Below are 23,163 nucleotides of genomic sequence, written 5' to 3'. Positions count from 1 at the left end.
ACACATCAATGCTAATTTCATTTTTAATTATAATGCTTATATGCATTCAAGACAGTCGTGTTTATTTGCATCCGAGCTTCGCAAGTGGATCAATGATTTAATAGTATTAGTGTAGATCTGCAGCAGGCCACACCCCTTTCCCCTGACCACAATCAGGAACAGTATTGACGTATGATTGTGCTGATTGACATGTGGGACATTTTTATAAACAAAGTGGGTTGAATTAATGTATTGACAGATTGTATGCATGAAGTGAAATATATATCTGTGATAAAACGTGCATGCTTGCTAAGGACTGTGTGATAAGTGGTTATACTGCTTATTTATCTAATGAAGATAAGATGAGGTTCTTGCGAGGACACAGAGATACATTAAAGTAAGAGGAGCAAGAGGAGTTCAGTTCCAGCTGATTTTATTTCCTTCTGGAAAAAAAAGACAAAGTTTTTTTTTGTTTTTTTTTTTGTTCTTTTTCTTTTTGTACAGAGGTCTGACAGGCAGTGACTTGACACAATTGGCTGGCTTTGAATTCTCTACTCAAACGTGATATGGTATGGCAAGACAAAACAATATTGTACACAGCATATTGCACAAAATGAAACAATATTAAAATGTATATAGGCCTATTTATCCCAAAAAAGTCATGAACAACAACTTTAAACATAGGGACGTATAAAGATATATGTTCAAAGTGCCTAGTATGGCAGGTCTTTGCCACACAAGCACACAGTCTTTTTACTTTATTATACAATCAATGTACATTAAAAAAAAAAAAAAAAAAATCTTCACGTTGATCCTTTTGCCTTAAACACAACAGCTCTACGTGAACCTGAATTTTTTTTTTAAAAAATACGAAACGCTAGTCGCCATGCCGTAACATACTAAAAACGATTAGCTACATTTAGCCAACAAGTAGAAAAAGATTAAATATCCTTGTAACATTTAGGAGTGAAAGCATTACTTCATGAAATCATATAGGCATTTGAGAGCGTGTTCAAATTACATCCAGTGGTTTTTTTTTTTTTTTTTTTAAAAATGACGGATTCACTGATTAAAGCACAAAGAAATCGTCAAAAAAAGGAAACAGTATTTCCCATAAGGACACTGATGCTTCCGCTACATACAGTCTCATTTGCATGGCTGGTTGAGAAAGTGTGATAGTGTGTCTTTAAGAAATCTGCGGATCGACACTGTAAACAGATTGTTTTTTTTTTGTTTGTTTGTTTGTTTGTTTGTTTGTTTCCGAGACAAAATCTTAATTGTACAAAAATACACGTAGAAAATAACAGCAACGATTCGTCTCCCGTCCATTAAATGACATGATGCAGTTTCTAGCCCTTGAGAAAAAACGTACATGTTGCATCTGGAGGCTACACAACAAGACATACTGGTGCACAGTAGAGGGGGGTAAAAAACAAAAACAAAAAGAGGAGCTTTACCAGACATGCTAATGTGGCTAAAAGTGAATGGCAACCAACAGCCTCCAATTAGCATGATGTCATTTTAAAGAATGCTGACTGCTGGTTAGCAACAACATCATAACAATAGCGTTCAATTTTTATATATATATATTTTTTTTTTCGTTTGAAAACAAACACAAAAGGAGGGAAAAAATGCAAATGCAAAACACAAACATTTGGAGCATTATAAATATATTGGTATAAAACTGTTTGTTCTGAGCACAAATGGGGTAGAAAGGAAGGGAGGAGGGGTTCACAGGGTGGAGAGGTTCAAATAAAAAAAAGCAAGAGAGAGAGAGAGAGAGAGAGAGAGAGATAACACGCTTCTCGGACGAATTTTGGTCCTGATCTGTAGTGTAAGGAAAAAAAAACAAAAAAAAGCTGAACCGTCTGAGTTGCGCTTAAACACCTGACATCTCGTTAACGGGAAAAAAAGCTGGTGATAGTTTTGTTTTGTTTTGTTTTTTTTTTTAATGTTTGTTTTTCTTCTTAAAAACCGATACGGCTCGCTCTTCACTGGCAAAACCGTACTCATCATGCGATTCAGTTCATTTCGGAGCCCGGTTCAGTCACTCGAATCGAATCGCTCACCTTTTCAGTCCATCAGCGATCAGCTTATCGATTATAAAAAATGTCCCTTTAACGCCAATCTCAGCCTCCAGTCGTCTCCGTGCAACTTCTGAGCTCTTCCTGCTCGCCCAAACAACTTCTAACATCTTCCATCCTCCTACCAAGGAGCACCCCCCCCCCCCCCCCCCCTTGTTTTGTTGTTGTCTTTACTTTTCTGTAATTATGTTTGATCATCTGCGTGTGAGAGCCCACAGCGTTTTAATATGAAACAGGTGGGAATCGCGTCGTTCTGTCGCGTCGCGTCGTAGGACGTCACAGGACGCTTGGGATTTGTTATTTTCTTTCTTCCTCAACGCCTGGAAAGTCTTAAAATGTCCGGGCTCAATACGTGAACACCAGGTTGGAGATGGTGGACTCGAGCCAGTCCCCCGAGATCATCTCGCTCACCTCGGGCGTGCAGTAGTCCGGGAACTCGAAGTGCGAGCCGGAGCCCGACTCGAAACCGAAGTCCAAGTCTCGGTCCAGGCACGTGTCGCTACCGAATCCGCCGCTAAAGCCACCGGGACTGGGGTCGAAGTCCAGGGGGTCGTCTTCAAACTCTTCATCCGAGGAGTGCGAGGAGGAGGAAGAGGAGGAGTGCGAGGCCGAAGGGGTCGGAGAGGAGGCGCGGGCATGTTTGAAGCGCGTCCCTGCATCATCGTAGAGGCTCGGAGGCTCTCCGCACTCAGCCGAGCTGCTCAGTGTCGGGCTCGCGGGCACGGCGGCGGAGGGGGCGAGGCTTTCTGAGCTGGAGTGCGCGCGCTTCACCGGTTTGTCTGGTATCTGCTTGGCAGAAGACGCTGCCCTCGGTTTATAGAGCGCATCGCTGACGGCTTCCAGAGAGCCAGACTTCTTGTGCGTCCTGCCAGGAGATTTATTAGAGCCGTGGCTTTTTTTGGATGATGACTTCCCGCCACCGCTGACCCCCTTGTCCCCCTTTTCCCCGCCAGCTTTGCATGCACCAGCAGATGTTTTGACCTTCTTCCTCGGCCGGTACTTGTAGTCCGGATAGTCTGCCATGTGTTTGAGTCTGAGCCGCTCGGCCTCGCGGATGAACGGGATCTTGTCGCAGTCTCGCAGGAGCTTCCAGCGCTTTCCCAGCCGCTTGGAGATCTCCGCGTTGTGCATGTCGGGAGACTGCTCCATGATCTTGCGCCGCTCGATCTGCGACCACACCATGAAGGCATTCATAGGCCGCTTGATGTGGCCGGTGGGCGTCTTGCACCACGCCACATCCCCGGTCGCGTGCGGAGAGCCCGGGGTCCGCGAGGCATCCGCGTCCGCCTCCATCTCACCGGAGTCGGCACAGTCGATGGGCGGCAAGTCTGGGTTGTTCGCCACCATAACCGTTCAATAAAACTCTTAAAATCCTTCTGGTGAAATAAAATCACTTTACAGTTCGAGTCTCAGTCCGTTCTTCCACACCGCAGTGGAGCGCGCGCGTAAAAACGCGTGGAGACAAAAAAAGAAAAAAAGAAAAAAAAAGTTACAAGCGCCTTGTTTTTCCTCGTGTTTCTGAACGCCTTGGAGATTATAGGGAAGTTTCGGAAATGTCTTCAAAAATTGTATTTAAAGAAAAAAAAATTCTGATAGCACTCAGCTGCCAGTGCGACTGAAAACGAGACCAGAGCCGCTCTGAATGCAAAGCAGGTTAAGAAGCAAAAATAATAACTTTATTGGAAAGAGAGAAAACTCTTCAGCATGCTTCGTCTCAGCACCATGCGGCAGGTTTGAGCCACTGCGCTCTTTCATAGTCCGGATCTTTCTTTCACCGATCACAACTTTAAGATTTTCAGCTCGGCGCCTCCGCTCAGCTTTATCCTCCCCACAGTGGCAAGGCGAGAGGAAAACAGCCAATCCGCTGCTGTCGCTAGCCTGTCTTTGGCCTAAACCACGCCCTTTAACTCCCATTGGCTGAATATAGTATCTAATAATAATCGGCGCGTGCAATGAGGAGCTTTATGTCTGACCTCATTCCTGTCTACACTGCAAAAATTGGTTTTAAAGGTACATGTTTTTTTCTTCTTTTTTTTTTTCTTCTTCCAAAGACAGGATCAGAAGACAGGAATTTAACGACAAGTGTGGTAGACGAGCATGAGCAGTTTGTTAGGTCATGTCAGCTCCTTCTCTTAACTCATTAACACTTTTATTTATTTTATTAATTATTGTTAATAATTAATTGTTAATATTTGTAATTGTTTAGGCTGTTTTCTAACGTTTTAACTATTGAGTATTACACTTTAATTAAACATTTTAGTGGAATCTATCTAAGAATGTACCTTTCCTTATTTTTTTTATTATTATGATTATATTTTAGGCTATTTCTGGTTACTTCTGAGTATTATTATTATTATTATTATTATTATTATTATTATTATCAGAGTAATGTTTATGTTTTACTTCCACGTGCTCATTTCATACTCTGGAGGAGAAGACACGTGCACTCCAAACATAACTAATAACATAACTAGCCTAATGTCAGGTTAACGCCCCTGAAAAAGGGCGAACTAACTTAAAATAATACGTAAACCATCAAAGTAAACACTGTAGCCCATGTGTGAAATGTTATTTAGACATAGCCCACTATTTATGGTACTATTAAGCAGTATGCAGTATGTTTTAGAACCAGAGTTAGTTATAGCCTATCACTTTAGACAACATCACCTGACCGTGATGAACTACAAAATCTAGAAGAAGTACTTAACTCTAGGTTATTAATCTTCTGGACTAGATTCAAAAATGCAATTTCCTCCACTAGATGTCGCAGTAGAGCCAATGAAGGCTCATTCAAAGAACCTATAGCGACATGGTTCAATCTGAGAGAGAGAGAGAAAAGAGGGGGCGGGGGGTTGCGGGGGGGCAGAGAACATATAGGCCTATGTGAATATGCATTACGTAATGCAGTTAGAGGAGAGTGTTTTCTTAAATCCATCAGGCGCAGTAAACCGGTTTAAAATCAGTGCAGAAATATAATAAATTCTTTCTTCACCTGCATTAAAATGGCATCTCTAAGCCAGTGCTTTTGGTTAAGTGTTTCCGAGATAGAGCACTGAAAAGATGAAAAGATAGACATCATTCTGTAAACACTTAGACAAATGTAAGTGCACAAATACATTTATGAAAAAACCAACAAAAAACCCCTTAAAGCAGCATTCCTCAAAGAGAGGTACTGTGAAACCCTTTGTTATCAAAGATATTAAGATATTTGAATCAAATCCAAACATCAGTAATTTAAAAAAAAAAAAAAAAAAAGTCAGCCTTTAAATAAGGTCCGTTTGGACCTAATGTGTTGCTGTGGGTGGAAAGTTGCAGATTACAGCAAAATTATTATTATTATATATTTATATAATGGTTTTAATATTTTGTATAATTGATTTATGTTCATAAAACTTTACAATAAATGTATCCCTGTCTCCAAAGAGTTTGCCTTAAACTTGTAACTGGGAGCTTCAAGGATATATGTTCAGTTACATGGAATGTAAAAGTAGTAGCTTTAAAGCTCATTCAAGGTATATAATTGAACTTTAAGAACCACCTTTTAAACCCAGAAATTAAACATAGTACCAGAATAGCAGCTATCACAACATGAGACCATTACATGCAAGGCTACACAATTACAATACATTCATTCATCTTCAGTAAGCGCTTTATCCTGATCAGGGTCGTGGTGGACTCAGAGCTTATAGCAGGAACAATGGGTGTGGGGCTGGAATACAGCCAGGATGGGACAGCAGTCCATCATGGGACACACATTCACGCCTAGGGGCAATTTAGAGTTGTCAAAACATCTGCATGATTTCGGGAGGTGAAAGGAAGCTGGAGAACCTGGAGGAAACCTGGGAAGAACAGTGGAAACTCTACACAAACAGCACCCTCGGCTCCAGGGGATCCTGAAGCTGTGATGACCTGTACAATAGAGTGAAACATAATACAATACATGGTATATACTGTGCAAATGGGTCAGGTCACTTAGAGTCCCATCATTGTCCAATTATTGTATATGTCTTATTAGATTTCCACTCTGCGCATGTTTGCATTGTGTTTGGTGTTTGACTTTACCAGTGAGCCAATTTCCCCAAAGATACAGAGTGATGACTGTAAATCTGTTTATCTTACACAGCATTCATCATTCTCTTGATTTTTACCAGATTCCCTACAACACTTGTTAAAATATATCCAAGAGCATGACACAGAAACCAGCAAAAAGGCATCATCGTGTGCCTCTCTAGCTCACCTTCTGACACACTAACACCTCTGTGAATGAAAAATCTCACATTTCGAATCCATAAGACTTTCTGCCACTGGCTATTGCAGTATTTAATGTTCCTCAGTGTTGTTTCTCTGTCTTTTATAGAAAAAATAAAATGGTTTTTTAGTGGCAATATGTGCCTACAAGATAAAGATTTGTCCAGTATCTGGCACCTAATTTTGGCGAGCAACATTTGTGACTGTCCCTTAAGGACATCATTACGATACAGCATTTAGCTCTTCTGCAACACTCTATCCTTATCCCACCAAGCATCCGAAAATTTCACATTTTCAACATCACATTGTAAGTCCATATTGGTGCGCAACCCGGTGCTTACAATACCCTTGTTAAAACAAAACTACACTGACAAAACTGTTTCAGTGTGTTAGCTTTCCAAACATCTCCTCAAGGCACCCTGTTAACATATTCGCCAAATTACCTTCAGCAAGTTTTCAAACGGCTAAGAGACATCTATTTTGTCCTGTGCGTTAAGCACCCAGGCAGCTGCTTGCCCTAAAGCACTGTCAACAAACATTTTACAACCTCAGCAGTTGCATAAAATCCAGTCAGGTTAGTCCTGTGCGGAGGAATTAATCGATTTTCTTTTTTATTCTGCTGACTGCATGAGAAGTACCAGACTGAATCTGAAGACAAATAATAATAATAATAATAATAATAATAATAATAATAATAATAATAATAACAACAACAACAACAACAAGTATTATTATTATTATTATTATTATTATTATTATTATTATTATTATTATTATCATAGAGAAAAAAATGTAATAGAAAAAGAAAAGTAACCTTGAAAAAAGCTAAGGCAGGTAAAGCAGGAAATTTGAGCTCAGATAAACAAAAACATTGAAAGATTACAATTAAATATTTAATGCAAATAAGTGTTATTTATTTATTTATTTAAATATATACAGTACATAACAATTATAACAACAACAGTTAGATATAATATCAAATAACACTATTGAATAATTATAAATCAAGTCGTTTTTATTAATAAATTGATATTTGTCTTTTTTCCATCCATTTTCTGTACTGCTTATCCTACAAAGAGTCGTAGGGAGCCTGGAGCCTATCCCAGAGGACTTGGGGCACAAGGCAGGGGACAGCCTGGACGGGGTGCCAATCCATTACAGGGCATACACACTCACACACACATTCACATATGATGGACAATTTGGACATGCCAATCAGCCTATAATGCATATCTTTGGACTGGAGGAGGAAACCGGAGTGCCTGGAGGAAACCCGCAAAGCACAGGGAGAACATACAAGCTCCACGCACACAAGGCAGAGTTGAGATTCGAATAATAATATAATTTATATACAACAAATATAAAACTAGAGAAAAGCTAAATTAAATAGATGTTTTAAGCTGCTTTAAAAAAAAATGGCAATTGACAATTATTAAACTGACAATTATTGCTGTTTTTACACAGAAACTGAGAGTTGTGTACACTTGGCATGACCCTGGGTTACTCTTGTCCTTAAATAAGCCAAATAAAGTTCAATTAAGTGTAAAATTGACCTATTGTTCTATCACCTGGCCCAATTACAGTATATCCTGCACTTATGAGGAATTCATACGTTTCACCTACACCAGGCTTGAATATCCAGTGCATTTTATTACAGCGTTATCCACAATATACTTCTGCTGCTTGGCCTGTGTTACCGTAGCAACCCTCGCTGTTCCCTCTCCAAACACTATAAGTGTGACTGCATGAAAATGCCTCCAACCTTGTGGAGAAAACCTCTGAATGTATTCCTTCGTGTTGTTCTTGCTCTTTGTCTCTTCTTGTCCTTTTTCATATTGCATGAAGCGTAAAGAGCTCATTTGCATCGGGTGGTTAGATCATTTAGACACAGCATTTCACAGTAATTCAGTAAGCATTCAGTACTGTGTGTTTTTGCAGGACACGGTCTGGTAAAGTGATGCATTGTAACCTTTTACTCTAATCTACACTGGCTTCCTCAATACCTGTCTAATATTGCCAACCTTTCACCAGTACAATGGGTCTTTTGTGTGTATATATACATGTGTGTGTGCGTATATGCATGTGCTTTACCCTCAACCTTTTCCAGTGAGGCTGTTAAACTGAACTGGAGAAGCTCTAGTGATACTGAGGTCTAAATTAATCTTAGTAGGTATTTCTAGGTAAATAATAATAATAATAATAATAATAATAATAATAATAATAATAGGTATATATATATATATATATATATATATATATATATATATATATATATATATATATATATTAAAAAAAACTTACCACTCACATGATTATACACCACTTTACCAACCAGAAATTGTTTTTCAAAGAACAATAGTATTTGCTGAAGTAATTTACTTGACGATTTCTACAATCTGTTTACTTTGAACTATTTACACACCAATATTGGCTAACAAGCTATCATTAAATCCCAATTTAAACAATTTCATGCAATTATCCAATCAGCCAATCACGTGTCATGGTTGTTGGTGCAATTTGGGCTCCACAACAGTCTTTAGACTTTGCATAGAATGGTATGAAAAACAAAAAACCTCCAGTGAGCAGTAAGTGGTCATGTTCTGCGCTGCTTTTCTGTTCACCGTGGTTGTATCTGAATTACAGTCTGGCCATTCTCCTCTGACCGCTCTAATCAACAAGGTGTTTCTGTCTGCAGAACTTGTTTTTCACACAATTCTGTGTAAATTCTAGAGACTGTTGCGTATGCGCATCAGCAACCATGCCAAGTTCAAAGTCGCTGAGATCACCCCCCCCCCACCACCACCACCATTCCTCATGTATGAACATTATCTGTAGCTCTTGCCATGTATCTGCATGATTTTATTCATTGCACTGCTGCCACATGTCATCTAAGCCCAAGGTCTCTTTCAAATCAAGTTTTTCCAAGCACTCAAGAGAGGACTTTCCATTTCCTCCTTCAAAACAGAAGTTTTCTGGCTCTCACTTCACTCAGAAGGTCACTCAAACCTCACTTAGTTTGCCAGGGGCGTCCATTTGTTCAGCTCAGCAGTTTGTGTTCCCCTGTGAGCAGAGGACAGATGTAAGGACAGAAGTTCAGGAGCCAATGGCTGATCGCTTATCTCTCCCCAAGGTGCACTTCTCCGCTCGGTGATAAATCAGGAGCAATGCCCACAGACGATTTTGTTTTTTGTTTTTTGAATTCTCACTAGTGCCGAAAGCTTGCAGATCTACAGGCTGCATAATGACAACCCTTCATTTCAGGTACGCAGGAAATGGGATCATTTCACACAATATATCAAATGTGCTATTTACAATGACTAACACTGACTGTAGCTAGAGGTCTGGCATTCTTCCCGATAAAAAATGGCATTGCCAGTTAAAACTTAATGTCGCTGCCATGATATGACAGATACCTTCTTCTTTTAAAGGAAAAATCCACCCTGAATGACTTGAATATTAATCTCTATTGACAATTGACATCCAAGATTAATTTGTAATGTCAATTTTAAGTTTATTCATTAACACGTTGGTCTATTTTACCTTTGGTTAAAGTTAAAGTTTCCCATGAAGCTTGCTGTGTATGTTTTATACAACATTTGATTTCCTTCATAACTTCCTCACTTCTTTGATAATTTCCACCATGCACAATATGAATGCCATCACCACCTCTGTGGTGTTTTATATATATATATATATATATATATATATATATATATATATATATATATATATATATATATTATCAGGCAGTTTTTTTGGTAGACCGACGTCCTCGTATGAGGTAGTCATTTTGTTTTGACGGCTTTACATTTAAAAATGGTGCCTCATTTTTGCCCGGAATGATCCCAGAATGATCCCAGACACATTACATGTGTCAGTGATTGGTGCTTTTGGGGTATTGGTTGTTAATTAACAATATACTATGAGTATTTTATAAGAATTATTACACAATAATATATCTGCTGTTCCTGCAGACAGAACAACGATATACAGTATGGATCGTTCAGTTCCTTCAACATAGGACTTTTGCTTCAAGGTCCTAGATTTTATGCTAATGATTAGAAAATGATGTGTTTGGCCCCCAGGATTGTCTAAGACTCAACTTTGGTTCTGTCAAATGAATAAGAGTGAAATCATACAGTAGATCAGTACTAAAACAGAGATTTAAGGCTGCAGACTTTGTTTGTCCAGCGTACATGTAAATTATCCCCTTAGTTCAGGGCTTAAGTGCATAATGATATTGTGTATTATAACATAATCAACAAATACATCTTGAAAGTAACTGAGATTTCTATAGTATTAAAATATAAAATATGAATGTAACATTATTATATTGCATTATACCACAGCACTGTTGAATTCTCAATTCTGATTGGTCCAAAGGTACAGATTAAGTTTTTTATAACAGCAGCCCAGGCAGTAATTATTATTATTATGCGAATGTCCTAGTTTTAATATATTACTCATAATTTCTATAGTAACAACTTACACAGGGACTTGTATAAGGGAATTCCATATAAATGGATTTTAAAAAAAAAGTGAAATTGTTGATATGGAGGAAGTTTCACTTGTGGAGAGGTTTATTTAACATTTTTGTAAGGAGTCTCCAGTGTCAGCACTTTGTAACATTCAAAGGTAAAGCTGTAACTTCAAGTTTTCTGACTGTTATTCATTTTAAGATAGAGAAAAAAAGAAAGGCTAGTGATGGACAGCTGTTTATAGCTGTTATAACATAAGTGATAAGAGCAACTAACTTGCTTTGTGGAAGTTAAACAACGTTAAATTCAACTATAAATGGATAAATGTATGGTATATTGTTTTTTTACTTAATAAAACAATGAAACTGTTTGAAATTCGTTGTAAGAGGAATAAAACACTTTGGGAATATTTAAAAAAATATATTACTTGTGTTTTAATCAACAATATTTAGTTTATTACAACCTGCACACTTTGATTTACATAAAGCAAACAACAAACAACATTAAAAAAATATATGTATACACACACACACACACACACACACACACACACACACATATATATATATATATATATATTTATTTTATATTATTTTATATTATATATATTTCAACAGCATCTCATATATTTTGGAACAGTATGATCTATTTATAGTAATATACACAGGCAGTGTAATATATAGCCTATAGCTTAGGTTATATATACAGTATACATACTGTACATTAAGATATATTGCGAATGTTTTTATTTATTTATTTTTTTTCTTTCCCTGGAAACTTTATTTAATATTATTTTTCACTTCCACATCACATATTTAAGTCTGTCTAGAATTACGAATCCAAATTTTGTCCATGAATAATGGATAACTTTTCAATGTATACACAAACATCACTTGAATTTACTCCCTTTGATGTATATTTGGATGATTTTAAGTTAAGCCTATATAGTTTCCTAGTAAGTTGCTTTTGGTCATCTGGCATCATACTAGTATATTTAAACCACATAATCAGGAGACTTTAAACCATATGTTCTGGTTTAGAACACAACTGAGGGAAAAGGTAAATCTTGCCAGTATGCTTAAAGAGTCAGTGTGTGTTGCTGTAAACCTGGCTTAAGAACAGAACGAGGAAGGAAAAGTAATCAACAGTATCAGCAATGTAATGGAAAATGAAATGGCAGCAGCACTGGAAATAGCCTCAACAGGAAATGATGCTTTGAAATTACAGCTCTTAGAGGATTGTGATTACTCGTGCCGCATGTTTAACACTTTTCTCTTTTGTTCCGAGCATCGTGTTTGCTTTGTTCAGCATCTGAAGATGTGGTTGTGTATCACATCAGTCAATCTGCAGCAGGAAGATTTTAAGGCTTTGACTTGTCTCGAGAGAGAGCAGTGAAAAAAAGTAGGTAGACAAAAAGAAGGCAAACAGAAGAGGAGAAAAAGATAGCAAAACAGAGAGGATATGAAATAAATATGGTAGAAATTATGAACGGAAACCAGAGGAATCATTTTCTAAAGATTTTATTTGTCTGTCCTTCAAGGCTTTTCTGCCTTAAGATGCAATTTCATCCATCCTTGCTGTAGAAAGAGTGCTGCACTAAGTGGATGAATGATTGACCTGAATGTCCGGAATGCAGATGTGCACATCCAGATGTGAAAAAAAAAAACCTCCGATATAAGGTTTGGAGGATGCATTTCCCCTTTCTCGCACAGAGGAGGCTCAGAATACAGGTCAGTAGTATATTCTGTGGAAAAAGCTTAACTTTAAAGTGAGAAAGAGAGTGATAAGCATAAAAAGTGGGAAGAAAAGAGGGGAAACAAAGACATAACAGCGACATTCAAACATCACCATTCTAACTGTTATGGGGAAAAAAAGCGAGAGGGCGTAGTCAGGTGGCGCCACACCCCAAAAACTTCCCAGCATCCCCCTTTTGGTTTGCGTGGACCGATAACGATGACAAAGCGGGTCAGCTGATTGCTGTGTCACGGAGCTGGTTTTTCACGAGTGTGCCGAGACGCTGAGTTTTTTCCCCCTTCCTTCTCACAGACGCAGTGCGGCACAAGCAGACGACTGCAGACAGAGCAGGCAGAGGAGCGTACTGCTGCGACTCGCACATTTTTCTCCCAAAGCTCAGCTCCTCTCCGTTCTCCATCGAAATGGGCTAATTTTCTCCTTGTGGAAAGGCTGAGAACTGGGACGGTGGAGCAAAACGACACTCGTAAACTCGTAGGAATTACACTCCATCTTGGAGGAGGAACAAAGAATTTGGACAATTTTTTTTGGAGACCTGTAAGGCAACGAAAGCTTCATTCGGACAAAGAGAGGATGCCGGAGTCATAGAAGAACTTCTCGCCTTTTTTTTGCGACTGGTTTAGCCGGGCCTGTGTGCATGGGCCGGTCCTGCTTCTGGTTCTAGTTTGCTTTGTCTTCATGTGAACCTCAGCGTGTTACATCGAGATGAACCCAAAAAGTCAGCCGAAGGAAGCTGCCACTGAGAGAGTGCAGAGCAGAGCGCTCAGCCAGCCAGACATGCTGACCTAAATCAGTCTCCTTCATGTCTTGGCTCAGCGACTGAACGAGAACGGTGCAGCCAGAACGAGAACACGAGACAGAGTTAGATTTACACACAAGACATAATAGCCTGCAAAGTGCCTAGGTAGAAAACGTGCCCTCATCTCTGAAGTTCTTCCCTGTAATCCAGTCTCCTCCGTGTCCTCAGCTGCCCGTCTGTTGCTGTGCTGTTATCCGTCTGCAGTAGAGATCGGGAGAAGAGCGTGGGAGGGGAGGAGGAGGAGGAGGAGGAGGAGATCACAATGCGACGCCACTTTCTCTCCTGGTTTGCCGTCACTGCTTGGTTGCTCAGAGCTCCGGTGTTGCGAAGTAGTGAAACTGCTCCTGTCCTCGCGACAAAGGGCACAGAACGGCTTGGGTGATGTAACGCAGGCACATCAGGACAGCTGCTCAGGGCAAATATACAGACTGAAAATGTCAGTACGTGATCACTGCGTAAGTGTAGTGAGATTCAGATTTCATCAGATAGAGCTACCAGCTAGTCTGTGCACTTCTTAAAATCGTGACTTACTTGCACCCTGTTTAGGTAAGAATTCCAAACAAGACCTAATTTATGCATTACTCAAAGCAAGAAATGTTCTATTCAGATGTTCAGCACTTGCAAAGTCAAGACATCAATCACAGAAAATGTAGCGATTTGTCTTCTGTCAATCAGGTTCTTCTGATCGGTGATCCTTACGGTAGCGCTTTACAATCAGAGAAAGGATAAAGAACGCCTTCTAAAACATCTGTTATATTTGACTCACTTTTTTGTTTTCACTGCTTACCAGATATGAAGGGCTTTATCATGGACTTATGAGTTGCTAGGTCTTTTAGCTTAGCGATCTATTGGAATATGGAGCTCGGAAGCTGATTTGAATATAACGTTTATATATTTCAATTGTACGCACGTCACATTAATTCAAATTCTTTTTTTTTTTTTTGGTGTTAAAAATAAGTGTACAATTTTTTTTTTTTTTTTGCCACTGTTTTTCTTTGTTTTGAATTTGTAAGTAAGATTAGCCTTTTTATATAGCCTTATTTTTTTTTTTGTTTGTTTGTTTTTTTTTTTTTGAGATTTTACTCTATAACAATTAGGCCAAAAGTCAAATATCCAGTATTCCCAGGAAAAGGAGGTGCTTCCAAGCTATGATGCTGATGTTCTTACTTAACTAAAGGTGAAGTGGTGTAGAATTGCGAAAGGAGACTCCTCAGCAAACCCAACCAGTGGAGACATGATCCAGAGAAACTGTCCCCAATCAAACTGTGCTGACAAAGAATCCATTCTCTCTTTCTTTTACTGAAAATACCGAGCAGATGTTTTTAATCTTTGCTCCTCTACAGCTTGTACATTATATTGTGAAATCTGAATTTCTGAACTAGTATGATTTACAGTGTAAGTGAAAAGTTTGGACATAGTCTACCTGCTCATAGAAGGGATTTAGAATAATAATAATGGCATGTTCACATATGAAACTACGCAGTGATTAAGAAATAAGTTATATTTTAATATATTATTGGGTGGCGTGTTGAGGGAGAGAGCTCTATGGTCCCAATGTCAATATGGTTTTCCTCCAGGTTCACCAGTTTCCTCCCACCTCCAAAAACATTCCAGTAGGTGGATTGGTGACTCTAAATTGCCCCAACATGGGGAACTGTGGATACATGGGGCTCTGAAATGGATAGGCGTCCCATCCAGGATGTATTCATGCCTCACGTCCTGTGTTCTCAGGATGGTCTCCAGATCCTTGACCAGGATAAAGCGACTACTGAAGATGAACGATCTTCAATCTTTGCACACTCTTGGCATCTTCTGAACTAGTTTTTTCTTAAACAGGCCAGTCTCCTCACTGCTTGTCCTAAATTCTAAATGAAAATACTTGTTTGGGGGTGAAGTCATTTCAGAAATAAGTTTGAACCTGGACAATAACAATAAGTAAGACTAATGACCAAACTGTTGATAAAACGTTGTGGTAAAAGAGCAATAAAACACTTCAAGGTGTGTTGTTATCGAAAAACAATCAGTTTCAAGATGATAAGAGTAACTCCACTTATTTATGATCTTCTGTATATTTGTGATTGCTGAAAGTCATCTGCTTTAGAGCAGCTCAATTTTAACCCCTCCTTAATTTGGCCATTTGCTTCAAACATTGTACCGGGCTTACATCATGCCCTCGAATTTTGGACTGTGTTTTTGACAGGACTATGATGGCTCATGCTGTCCAGAGCAAAAAAAAAAAAAGTGGGTCACCCTGCCTGTTCTGTGCCAAACCCCACTCGACTCCATATGTTCACTATGTGCACACAGGGCTTTCATTTGCCAATTTTTCAGCATGCACTGCGGCTATTGTGCATCTTTTGCAGCTTAACACAGTGCTGTAACTTTGATGGTTGGCAAGTTTCCAAAGCCCTCATTTATTCCAAATCCTACTGTTCTCAATCAAACTTCGATGACTTCAAACACACAAGCGAACTTAAAAGTGCTCGACCCATCTTACACGCACCACTATGCCATTACAAACAGAGCACATCTGATTGCACTTCAGACTCAGTCCATAGACTGTAATTGAGAGTTTACAGGCAAACAAGTCTTAAATAGCCTAACCAACTTCTTCTCCAGTTTCCAAAAGGATTCCTTATGTTGTGGATTACTTATTAAACTTGGAATGTGCGATTCAATCCACAGATGGCACTGGGCTTTATAGTGTTTATTAGAGTTCGTTGAGTTTTCCTACAGTGCACGCACCCTCTGTCTGAATTTCCTCTTCATTTTCCCAACATTGAAGTTAAAAAAACATGCATTTAACCAATCAGAAATTTATCTGAACCCATTTCAGTTCATTTTTTAATTTTTTTTTTTTTTACAAGGTTTCTTTGCTCCACTTTTGCATTAATTCTTAAACTGAATTTTTACGTAATAATCTACTTTTAATCTATAGTTTGGGTAACAGTGTTACACGTTCAAAGAGATCCAATCTCTCAATATCATTGAAAATAAAGAAATAAAATAATGAGAGTACTTACTTTTATTCTTCCCAGGATCATCAAGAAATATGGACGAAGCAACTTCCTGTTGAGGAAAATTCCAAATATCCCACAGGTGTGAATGTGTTCAGGTAACAGGGTTGAGTGAATGTTGTGACACTTTTTTCCATAATGTATAATGGAAGCGTGTTTCAACCATGAAATGTTAAACTGATTCATACATGAACGCACAGATTGTAAGATTACTGATTACATTTTCAGATAAATTGTATTACTGTATACTTGGTTGCTCAAGTAAAATGCTGTTTTAAAATGGTATTTATTTCAGTCATTTATTTATTTTAAGGGTACTTAACCTGTGTGAAAATATATTTAACCTTTACTTTACATACATATTTATAAATGTACTTTGTATCTGATAAAAAAAAAATAAATATTAGTTTTATATCTAAACATTTTTGTGTTCTGTATATCTTTATTATTATGATTACTTTTTTATTATACTTTTTGCTGCCTAATGATCTGGTTGATACCTAGCAGGCCAATTTGCTCTGATAGTGTAGCTATGCTAAGCTCTGACCAACAGGAAGAAGAAGAAAAAACAAGTTATTTTTTTATGGTGTGGTAATACTTCAGTAACTAAAGAGATTTAGCGCCAAAAATCAATGTATGAAGGATACATTAGCTATCCCTTGACTACACTTCACAGACCCCAGGTAGATAAGCAAACTAGATGATGTTAGATCTTATGCTATCCAGTATTTGACATTTTTGTTCCCCTGAAAATGTTATTTATCTATCTGCAAATTGCTCTTGTCAGGATGTAGGTCACTGGAATAATAACAGACGAATGATTATTGAACCTACAGGATATATTCTGTAGAGACATGCTCTACACCTGAAGATACTGTACAGGCAATCTCGTGTAGCCTGTAGTCAAATAAATTCAGAATGTGAGTGTTGCTAATGGGTTTCCTGTCAAAATGCCAAAACACACTGTCTACATACTGTTTTGCATTTTGATTCTTACATAATTTATAAGTGAAAGCTTTGACCAGGCATGCTTAATATTTATCATTTTGGGCTGTACCTCATGAATGCGTAAATAAGTCATAAGGTTTTTCTATTTATAGCCTTCATTAGGGAATTGAAAGTGGGAAAAATGTGTAAAATGTGTACTTCATTTTCGTCTCATGTCTCCCTGAGGATATATTAATATTCAGAGCTGATATGGCAAATGCTAAAATGCCATGTTGCCTCATAGCCTCTGATTTCATTATTTTCCTGAGAACTATTGCTGTCCCTCATCAGACATAGAAACCTTAACATCTTTATATGTTATAATCACCGAGTCTGTGACATTTTAGATCATACAAGGACATAATTAGTCTTATTGTTGCCAATTAGTAATTAGGCTTGGTCCTAATGGACCTCGGTCCATGTTAATGTAAAAGAAAAAACAAATTAGTGTCGTATAAAAGGTGTTGGGCCACCATTAGCCACTAGAAGAGCTTCATTGCATCTTTGTTTATGGAAGCATGAACAATATTCTTCCAAAAGCTATTTCTTTAATTGGTGTTCTGATGACAGAGGTGGAGAACGCTGTCTAACACTTTTCTCCAAAATCTCCTATAGGTGTTTAATTGGGTTGAAACCTGGTGAGTGCAAAGTCTACGGCATATTATTTACATCATTTTCATCCTCATCAAACCATTCAGTGAGCCCTTGGTCCCTGTGAATGGGGGTGGGGTCTTCCTTGGAGAGACCATGCCCATCAGGATAGAAATGGTTCATTATAGGATAAAGAAAAAATTCTTAACCAGTGAAAATAAATATAGATAATGAAAACTGTCTATAATGGTATAATCCAGATGTCATGATTTAGACGTGGAAATGGATGTAAGTGCAGATAAAAGGTTTAATAAATATCAAAACAAACACAAAAAAGCTCTGAACACATGGCAAAACACAATTAAACAATTAGAAAATTAAAGCAAGACAAAAATGCAGTGCAAATTGTGGATATATATATATATATACGCCCTCCCCCGGCGGTCCTGGTCCATGTCTTCACAGCCCCTTATGTCTCAGGTTTGGCCTTGGCATTGTCCAACAGATAGAAGGCTCCTGAAGGAGCTGAGGGGCAGGCATGAGGTTGGGGCAGGCTCACTAGAGAGCACCCAGGCGTGGTTAGCTGGGTAATCAGCTTCAGTAGGGCTAGAAGGCAGAGCGATGTCCCCAGCAGAACATGAAGGCAGAGCGACGTCCTCAGCGGAAGAGGATGGCTGAACTTGATAAGCCGTGTCAGCAGACTCAGGCATGAGCAGAACTTGGTTGGCCATGTCAGCAGACTCAGGTGCAAGCATAACGTTGTTGGTCATGATGTCAATGTCAGACAGGAATAGGGTTTGGGAGGCAGTCTATCTGACCTCAGACTGGAACTGGGCATGCTCTCAGGTTCAGGTGTGGGGCGGTCTTTTCTGCACCGTAGAGAGATGACATGATATCCCCAGCCTGGTTTGAATGCAGAGCGATGGCTACTGCACAGGTAGTGGGAGGAATCTCAAGGTGGAGCCTGAGGGGGAAGCGATGGTTCCCATGAAGCTATGGTGGGGTGACGCTCTCCGTGAGGTCCAAGGGGGGAGCAAAGTTCTCTGCGAGGCCAGAAGGAGGAGTGAAGTTCTCTGTGAGGCCAGAGGGGGGAGTGATGTCCTCTGTGGAGCAGGAAAGGGGAGCAAAATACAGTACAAAGCACAGAAAAGGAGCGACGTCAGGCTGGCGGAGCGACTTCCTCAGCCGATCAGGATGGCTGAGCGACATCCCACCTCAGCTTTTACTTTCATAAAGGGCCTCTTGGACTGCATCCATGTTGAGGTCTTGCGGTCTGTCACAATTTAGAGGCGGAAATGGATGCAAGTGCAGATAAAGGTTTAATAAATATCAAAACAAACACAAAAGAAGAAATGAGCATGTGACAAAACACTAGGGCAGTGTAGAAACATAACATAAAGAGCAGATCAGAAAAGATGGCATGATTAGACAACTAAAGCAAGACAAAAGTGCAGTGCAAACTGTGGCTATATATATATATATATATATATATATATATATATATATATATATATATATATATATATATATATATATATATAGTGCCCATTAGAATGTGATTCAGGTGCAGGTAGTCATGTGACCATGATGTAATGCAGTGGCTCCTGGGAGTTGTAGTCCAGAGTAGCCTCCAGGATATCCATGACACCAGACCTATTCAACAGATGGCTTGCATTCTGAATGCCTGCAAAATAATAAATAAATAAATAAATAAATAAATAAATAAATAAATAAATAATAGTAATGGTAAATTCTATTTGAAATGTCTACTTGAAAAGGAAAAAAAAAAAAACCTCCTTTTATGGTGCTTTGTTTTAGGCAACTATGTTTTAATCAAAATGTTTTAATCTTTAAAGCGATCTCTATTTTTTTTTTAAACAGATATTACTTGCCACACTGTATGAGATGATCCCAATAAAATCTGGATGAATTCTGTAAAAGATGCTCGGTAATGTGTTCTCCATGTCAGATTATACAATGAAGATCTCTAAGGACAGACAAGCTATTAAAAGAAAATCACTATATTCTGCTTACATCATCAATCAGCACAATCCTGGTAATAAGAATAGTTTTCTCTTCATTAGCATATTTCGTTTATGTTTCACCATTGCCACTACCATATTTGTAGCTATATTGTGAGTTTTGTGTCAACCAATGCCATCCTCCTACTGGTGGCTTTTAGCATCATAGCAGTGCTCGCACTCGGAGATTTAACCAAAAATTTGTGACACTAACAGAACATTGTCGTCGGCTGTCTTTGGGTCAAATGGCACTAAATCAGCCTCCAGTGCACATCATGTGTCTTCAACTTCAAAATCAGGCAAAAAACGTGTAGTTTAAACCCAGCTTAAGTTTAGGCTGACATGAGCTTAATCATATGTGGCCAATGTAAAGTCTTATTTTAGCACAATATTAGTTAAACAATGTTTGCACTTTTTCAAAATTGGCACCCATACAATTAATATTTGAAGCACTGCACATTTTAAGGTTGCTCTCAGGAAGGACAAGGGAAAATACTACTTGTTTTGAAGGTCGAATAGTCCAGTTGTTAAGTTTGACTCTTGACAACCCCAAGAATGAATTAAGTGGGCATTTCTGTAACTGGGGTACTTTTCATAATTGTGGAATTGTATGATGTACTCCTTATAGGTACTAAAATCTTCTCAATTTTATAGTATTTGTGTTAATTTTAAGAAATTCATCCGATAAAATCTGTGCTTGGTGGATCAATTGGGGATGGATAGTATTGGAAAGAAGATGAAAGGCTTAGTTTGGGTGTTTCACAGTGTACTGTAGGCTGCACTAGCCATTCCCTTAGAGGCTCACTTTCTGTTTGGCCTGCCTGTTTCTGGCGTGTTGTCTGTAAACACGAAGATGAAAAAATGATCCAATGTGAGTTGTTCAGGCAGGCCTTTCCAAACCCACAGGCGACTTTTGCTTCTTCAACTCCCATTGGTATGATAAGTCTGCGGCTACTATGGGGCTAAAACAGGATGCTGGATGTGATCATTGTGTCTGGGTATGAGATAGCTGCCTTAAATCTAATTTCTAATACGATGTGGCTACTGAAATATCAGAGACATATGGCACAATGCCATGGGTTTACTAGCCAACCATTTGTGGAGTTTTAAGCTAAGATCATTCCGTGCCAGCTAAATGTCCTTTTGCAACAAGGCAAAGTCAGCCAAGTGTTCTGAGGCAGTAATTAGACCAAGAGAGAGAGAGAGAGAGAGAGAGAGAGAGAGAGAGAGAGCATGAAGGAGCTGTCATGCAGTTTATGTCTCATTAAGTGTTTGCATGCTGTGACTAAATACGCTTATAGCAGCTGAATAGTCAATCAAAGCAGATCATAAGGCACACAAATGTCACTCAGTTGCTGTTTACATGCTGCTTATATAACAGGAATGGACACAGAACATAGAATAGTCATTTGAATTGCAAAGACACCATCTATGCCTCTTTGACATTTTGTGCTCTAGAATTAGCCTTGTATATACAGTAAATAAGCTTAACATATAAGACATACTGCAACTATCACTACAGTTTGTAATAATATCCATCCATCCATCCATCCTCTGTACCGCCAGAGCCTTTCTCAGGGGACTCGGGGCACAAGGTGGGGGACACCCAGGACGTGGGGCCAGCCCATCGCAGGGAACAATTGAACACACACTCACACTACCATTCACACACTATGGATAATTCAGCTACAACACATGTCTTTCGACTCGGGGAGGAAACCAGAGTACCTGGAGGAAACTCCTGAAGCATGGGGAGAACTGTGCAAACTGTGTGGCACACAGGGCAGAGGCGGGATTCGAGCCCCTAACACTGGAGGTGTGAGACAAACGTGCGAACCACCATTTTACACAATATGTAATAATATGTCATGAATATCTGACTCAGGGATGTAGAGGTAGCATGTAATGTATCCCATTCTGACCAATCCTGCCAGCTCCTATAGTTATTTTTGTTGTCCTTTAAAGCTAAATCAAATCAGATCCTTGCACTGGGGCATAGTGAATTCAATCATGACCAGTGCTGTGCGAATGAGTGCATTCAGAGCCACGGGTTGCAAGTCACTATATAGTTCCACTCAGCAAGTTTAGATTTGAATCAAGCTGATTCAGGTTGATTCAGGCCAACTCAGACTTTGACCAAGTTGACCATGGTGTTTCATGGTGTTCGTTTTCAACCTGGAAAAAAACCTTCCCAGCATAGCATCCACCATCCAGATAAAGCTAGTCATTGAGTAGTCAAGGAGGGCTCTGATGATGGACATGAGCCTCCTTGCTGTGGTCTCTCAGCTGAGCCACCTCCATCAGTTCATCCACATGAGTGCATTTTAAGAATTGGTACATCTTTAAATAGTGTAATATGACACAGGTTTATTATTTTGCACATTCATTGTGCCGATTTGTTTTTATCATTATCAGTGTAGCCTACAAAAGCATTAAAGCAGTAAATTTAATTTATATCCTGTGTATGGCTGTAAATTGAAGTGCGGTTTAACACGTTCATTTCTCTTGTTTATAAGCATTTAACAGCACTAATAAAACAGCCTAAAAGTAGTCCTGAATCAGTGGAAAACTATAGAAAAGACAACTAGTTGTAGTCGTGCAACTTGTAATGCACACACCAAGATATTTTTTTAACATAGACATACACAAAACAGTAAATACTGGAAATTAATTTTTATTGTTTATATGTTAAAATGCTGTTATGCCTGTGTTATTATTTAGATTTTTACCCGTCGCCTTGTAATTGCTTTCTAAACACTGCATCTATAACAGGATGCAAATAAACCCCATTAAAATGTTTAAAAGCTAGTGAGGTAGGGATGGGATAATTATTTAAATTCCATCACTTCTGGAGAGCCATCGAGGCCTCTAAACAATGCCTTTAACCCTCAACCTCCTTTCAAACTTGTCTGCCAAGTGAATGCCAATGTAAAACTGTGGAAATGTAAAAATGTGGGAAAAAAATAAAAGAAAAAGAAAAATAGGTATTCACAGTTGGTCTGTCTGCAGTTCTCTGCACTCAATATAAAACTGTGGAATATGACACATACATATAAAGTATAATGCATTCTATTTCTGTCAGTTCTTGCCTGTAAATTAATTGGTGTCAGTAATATCAGTTTCAAGCAATATAAATGTATGATTGTTGATAGGGTGATGTTTTCTGTAAGAAAAGGAGTCTCCAGTGTCAGTATTTTGAAACAGTCG

The 23,163-nt window shown here is 38.7% G+C and overlaps 1 protein-coding gene across 1 annotated transcript; it reads right to left on the bottom strand.

Moving 5' to 3' along the window:
* Window positions 1-197: 197 nt before the first annotated feature.
* On the bottom strand, window positions 198-4,015 carry sox4a (SRY-box transcription factor 4a). Its single transcript, XM_053638610.1, has one exon. The coding sequence runs from the start codon at window positions 3,408-3,410 to the stop codon at window positions 2,409-2,411; it is 1,002 nt and encodes a 333-aa protein (XP_053494585.1). The 5' UTR covers window positions 3,411-4,015; the 3' UTR covers window positions 198-2,408.
* Between the last annotated feature and the right edge of the window lie 19,148 nt (window positions 4,016-23,163).

Source organism: Ictalurus furcatus, chromosome 12 (assembly GCF_023375685.1).
Source record: "Ictalurus furcatus strain D&B chromosome 12, Billie_1.0, whole genome shotgun sequence".
Lineage (NCBI taxonomy): Eukaryota > Metazoa > Chordata > Actinopteri > Siluriformes > Ictaluridae > Ictalurus > Ictalurus furcatus.
Note: the sequence above shows the minus strand (reverse complement) of the source record. Positions and strands in the feature narration are given on the sequence as shown.

Coding starts and splice junctions, on each gene's coding strand:
- sox4a (XM_053638610.1), bottom strand. CDS start 3,410: ATGGTGGCGAACAACCCAGACTTGCCGCCCATCGACTGTGCCGACTCC.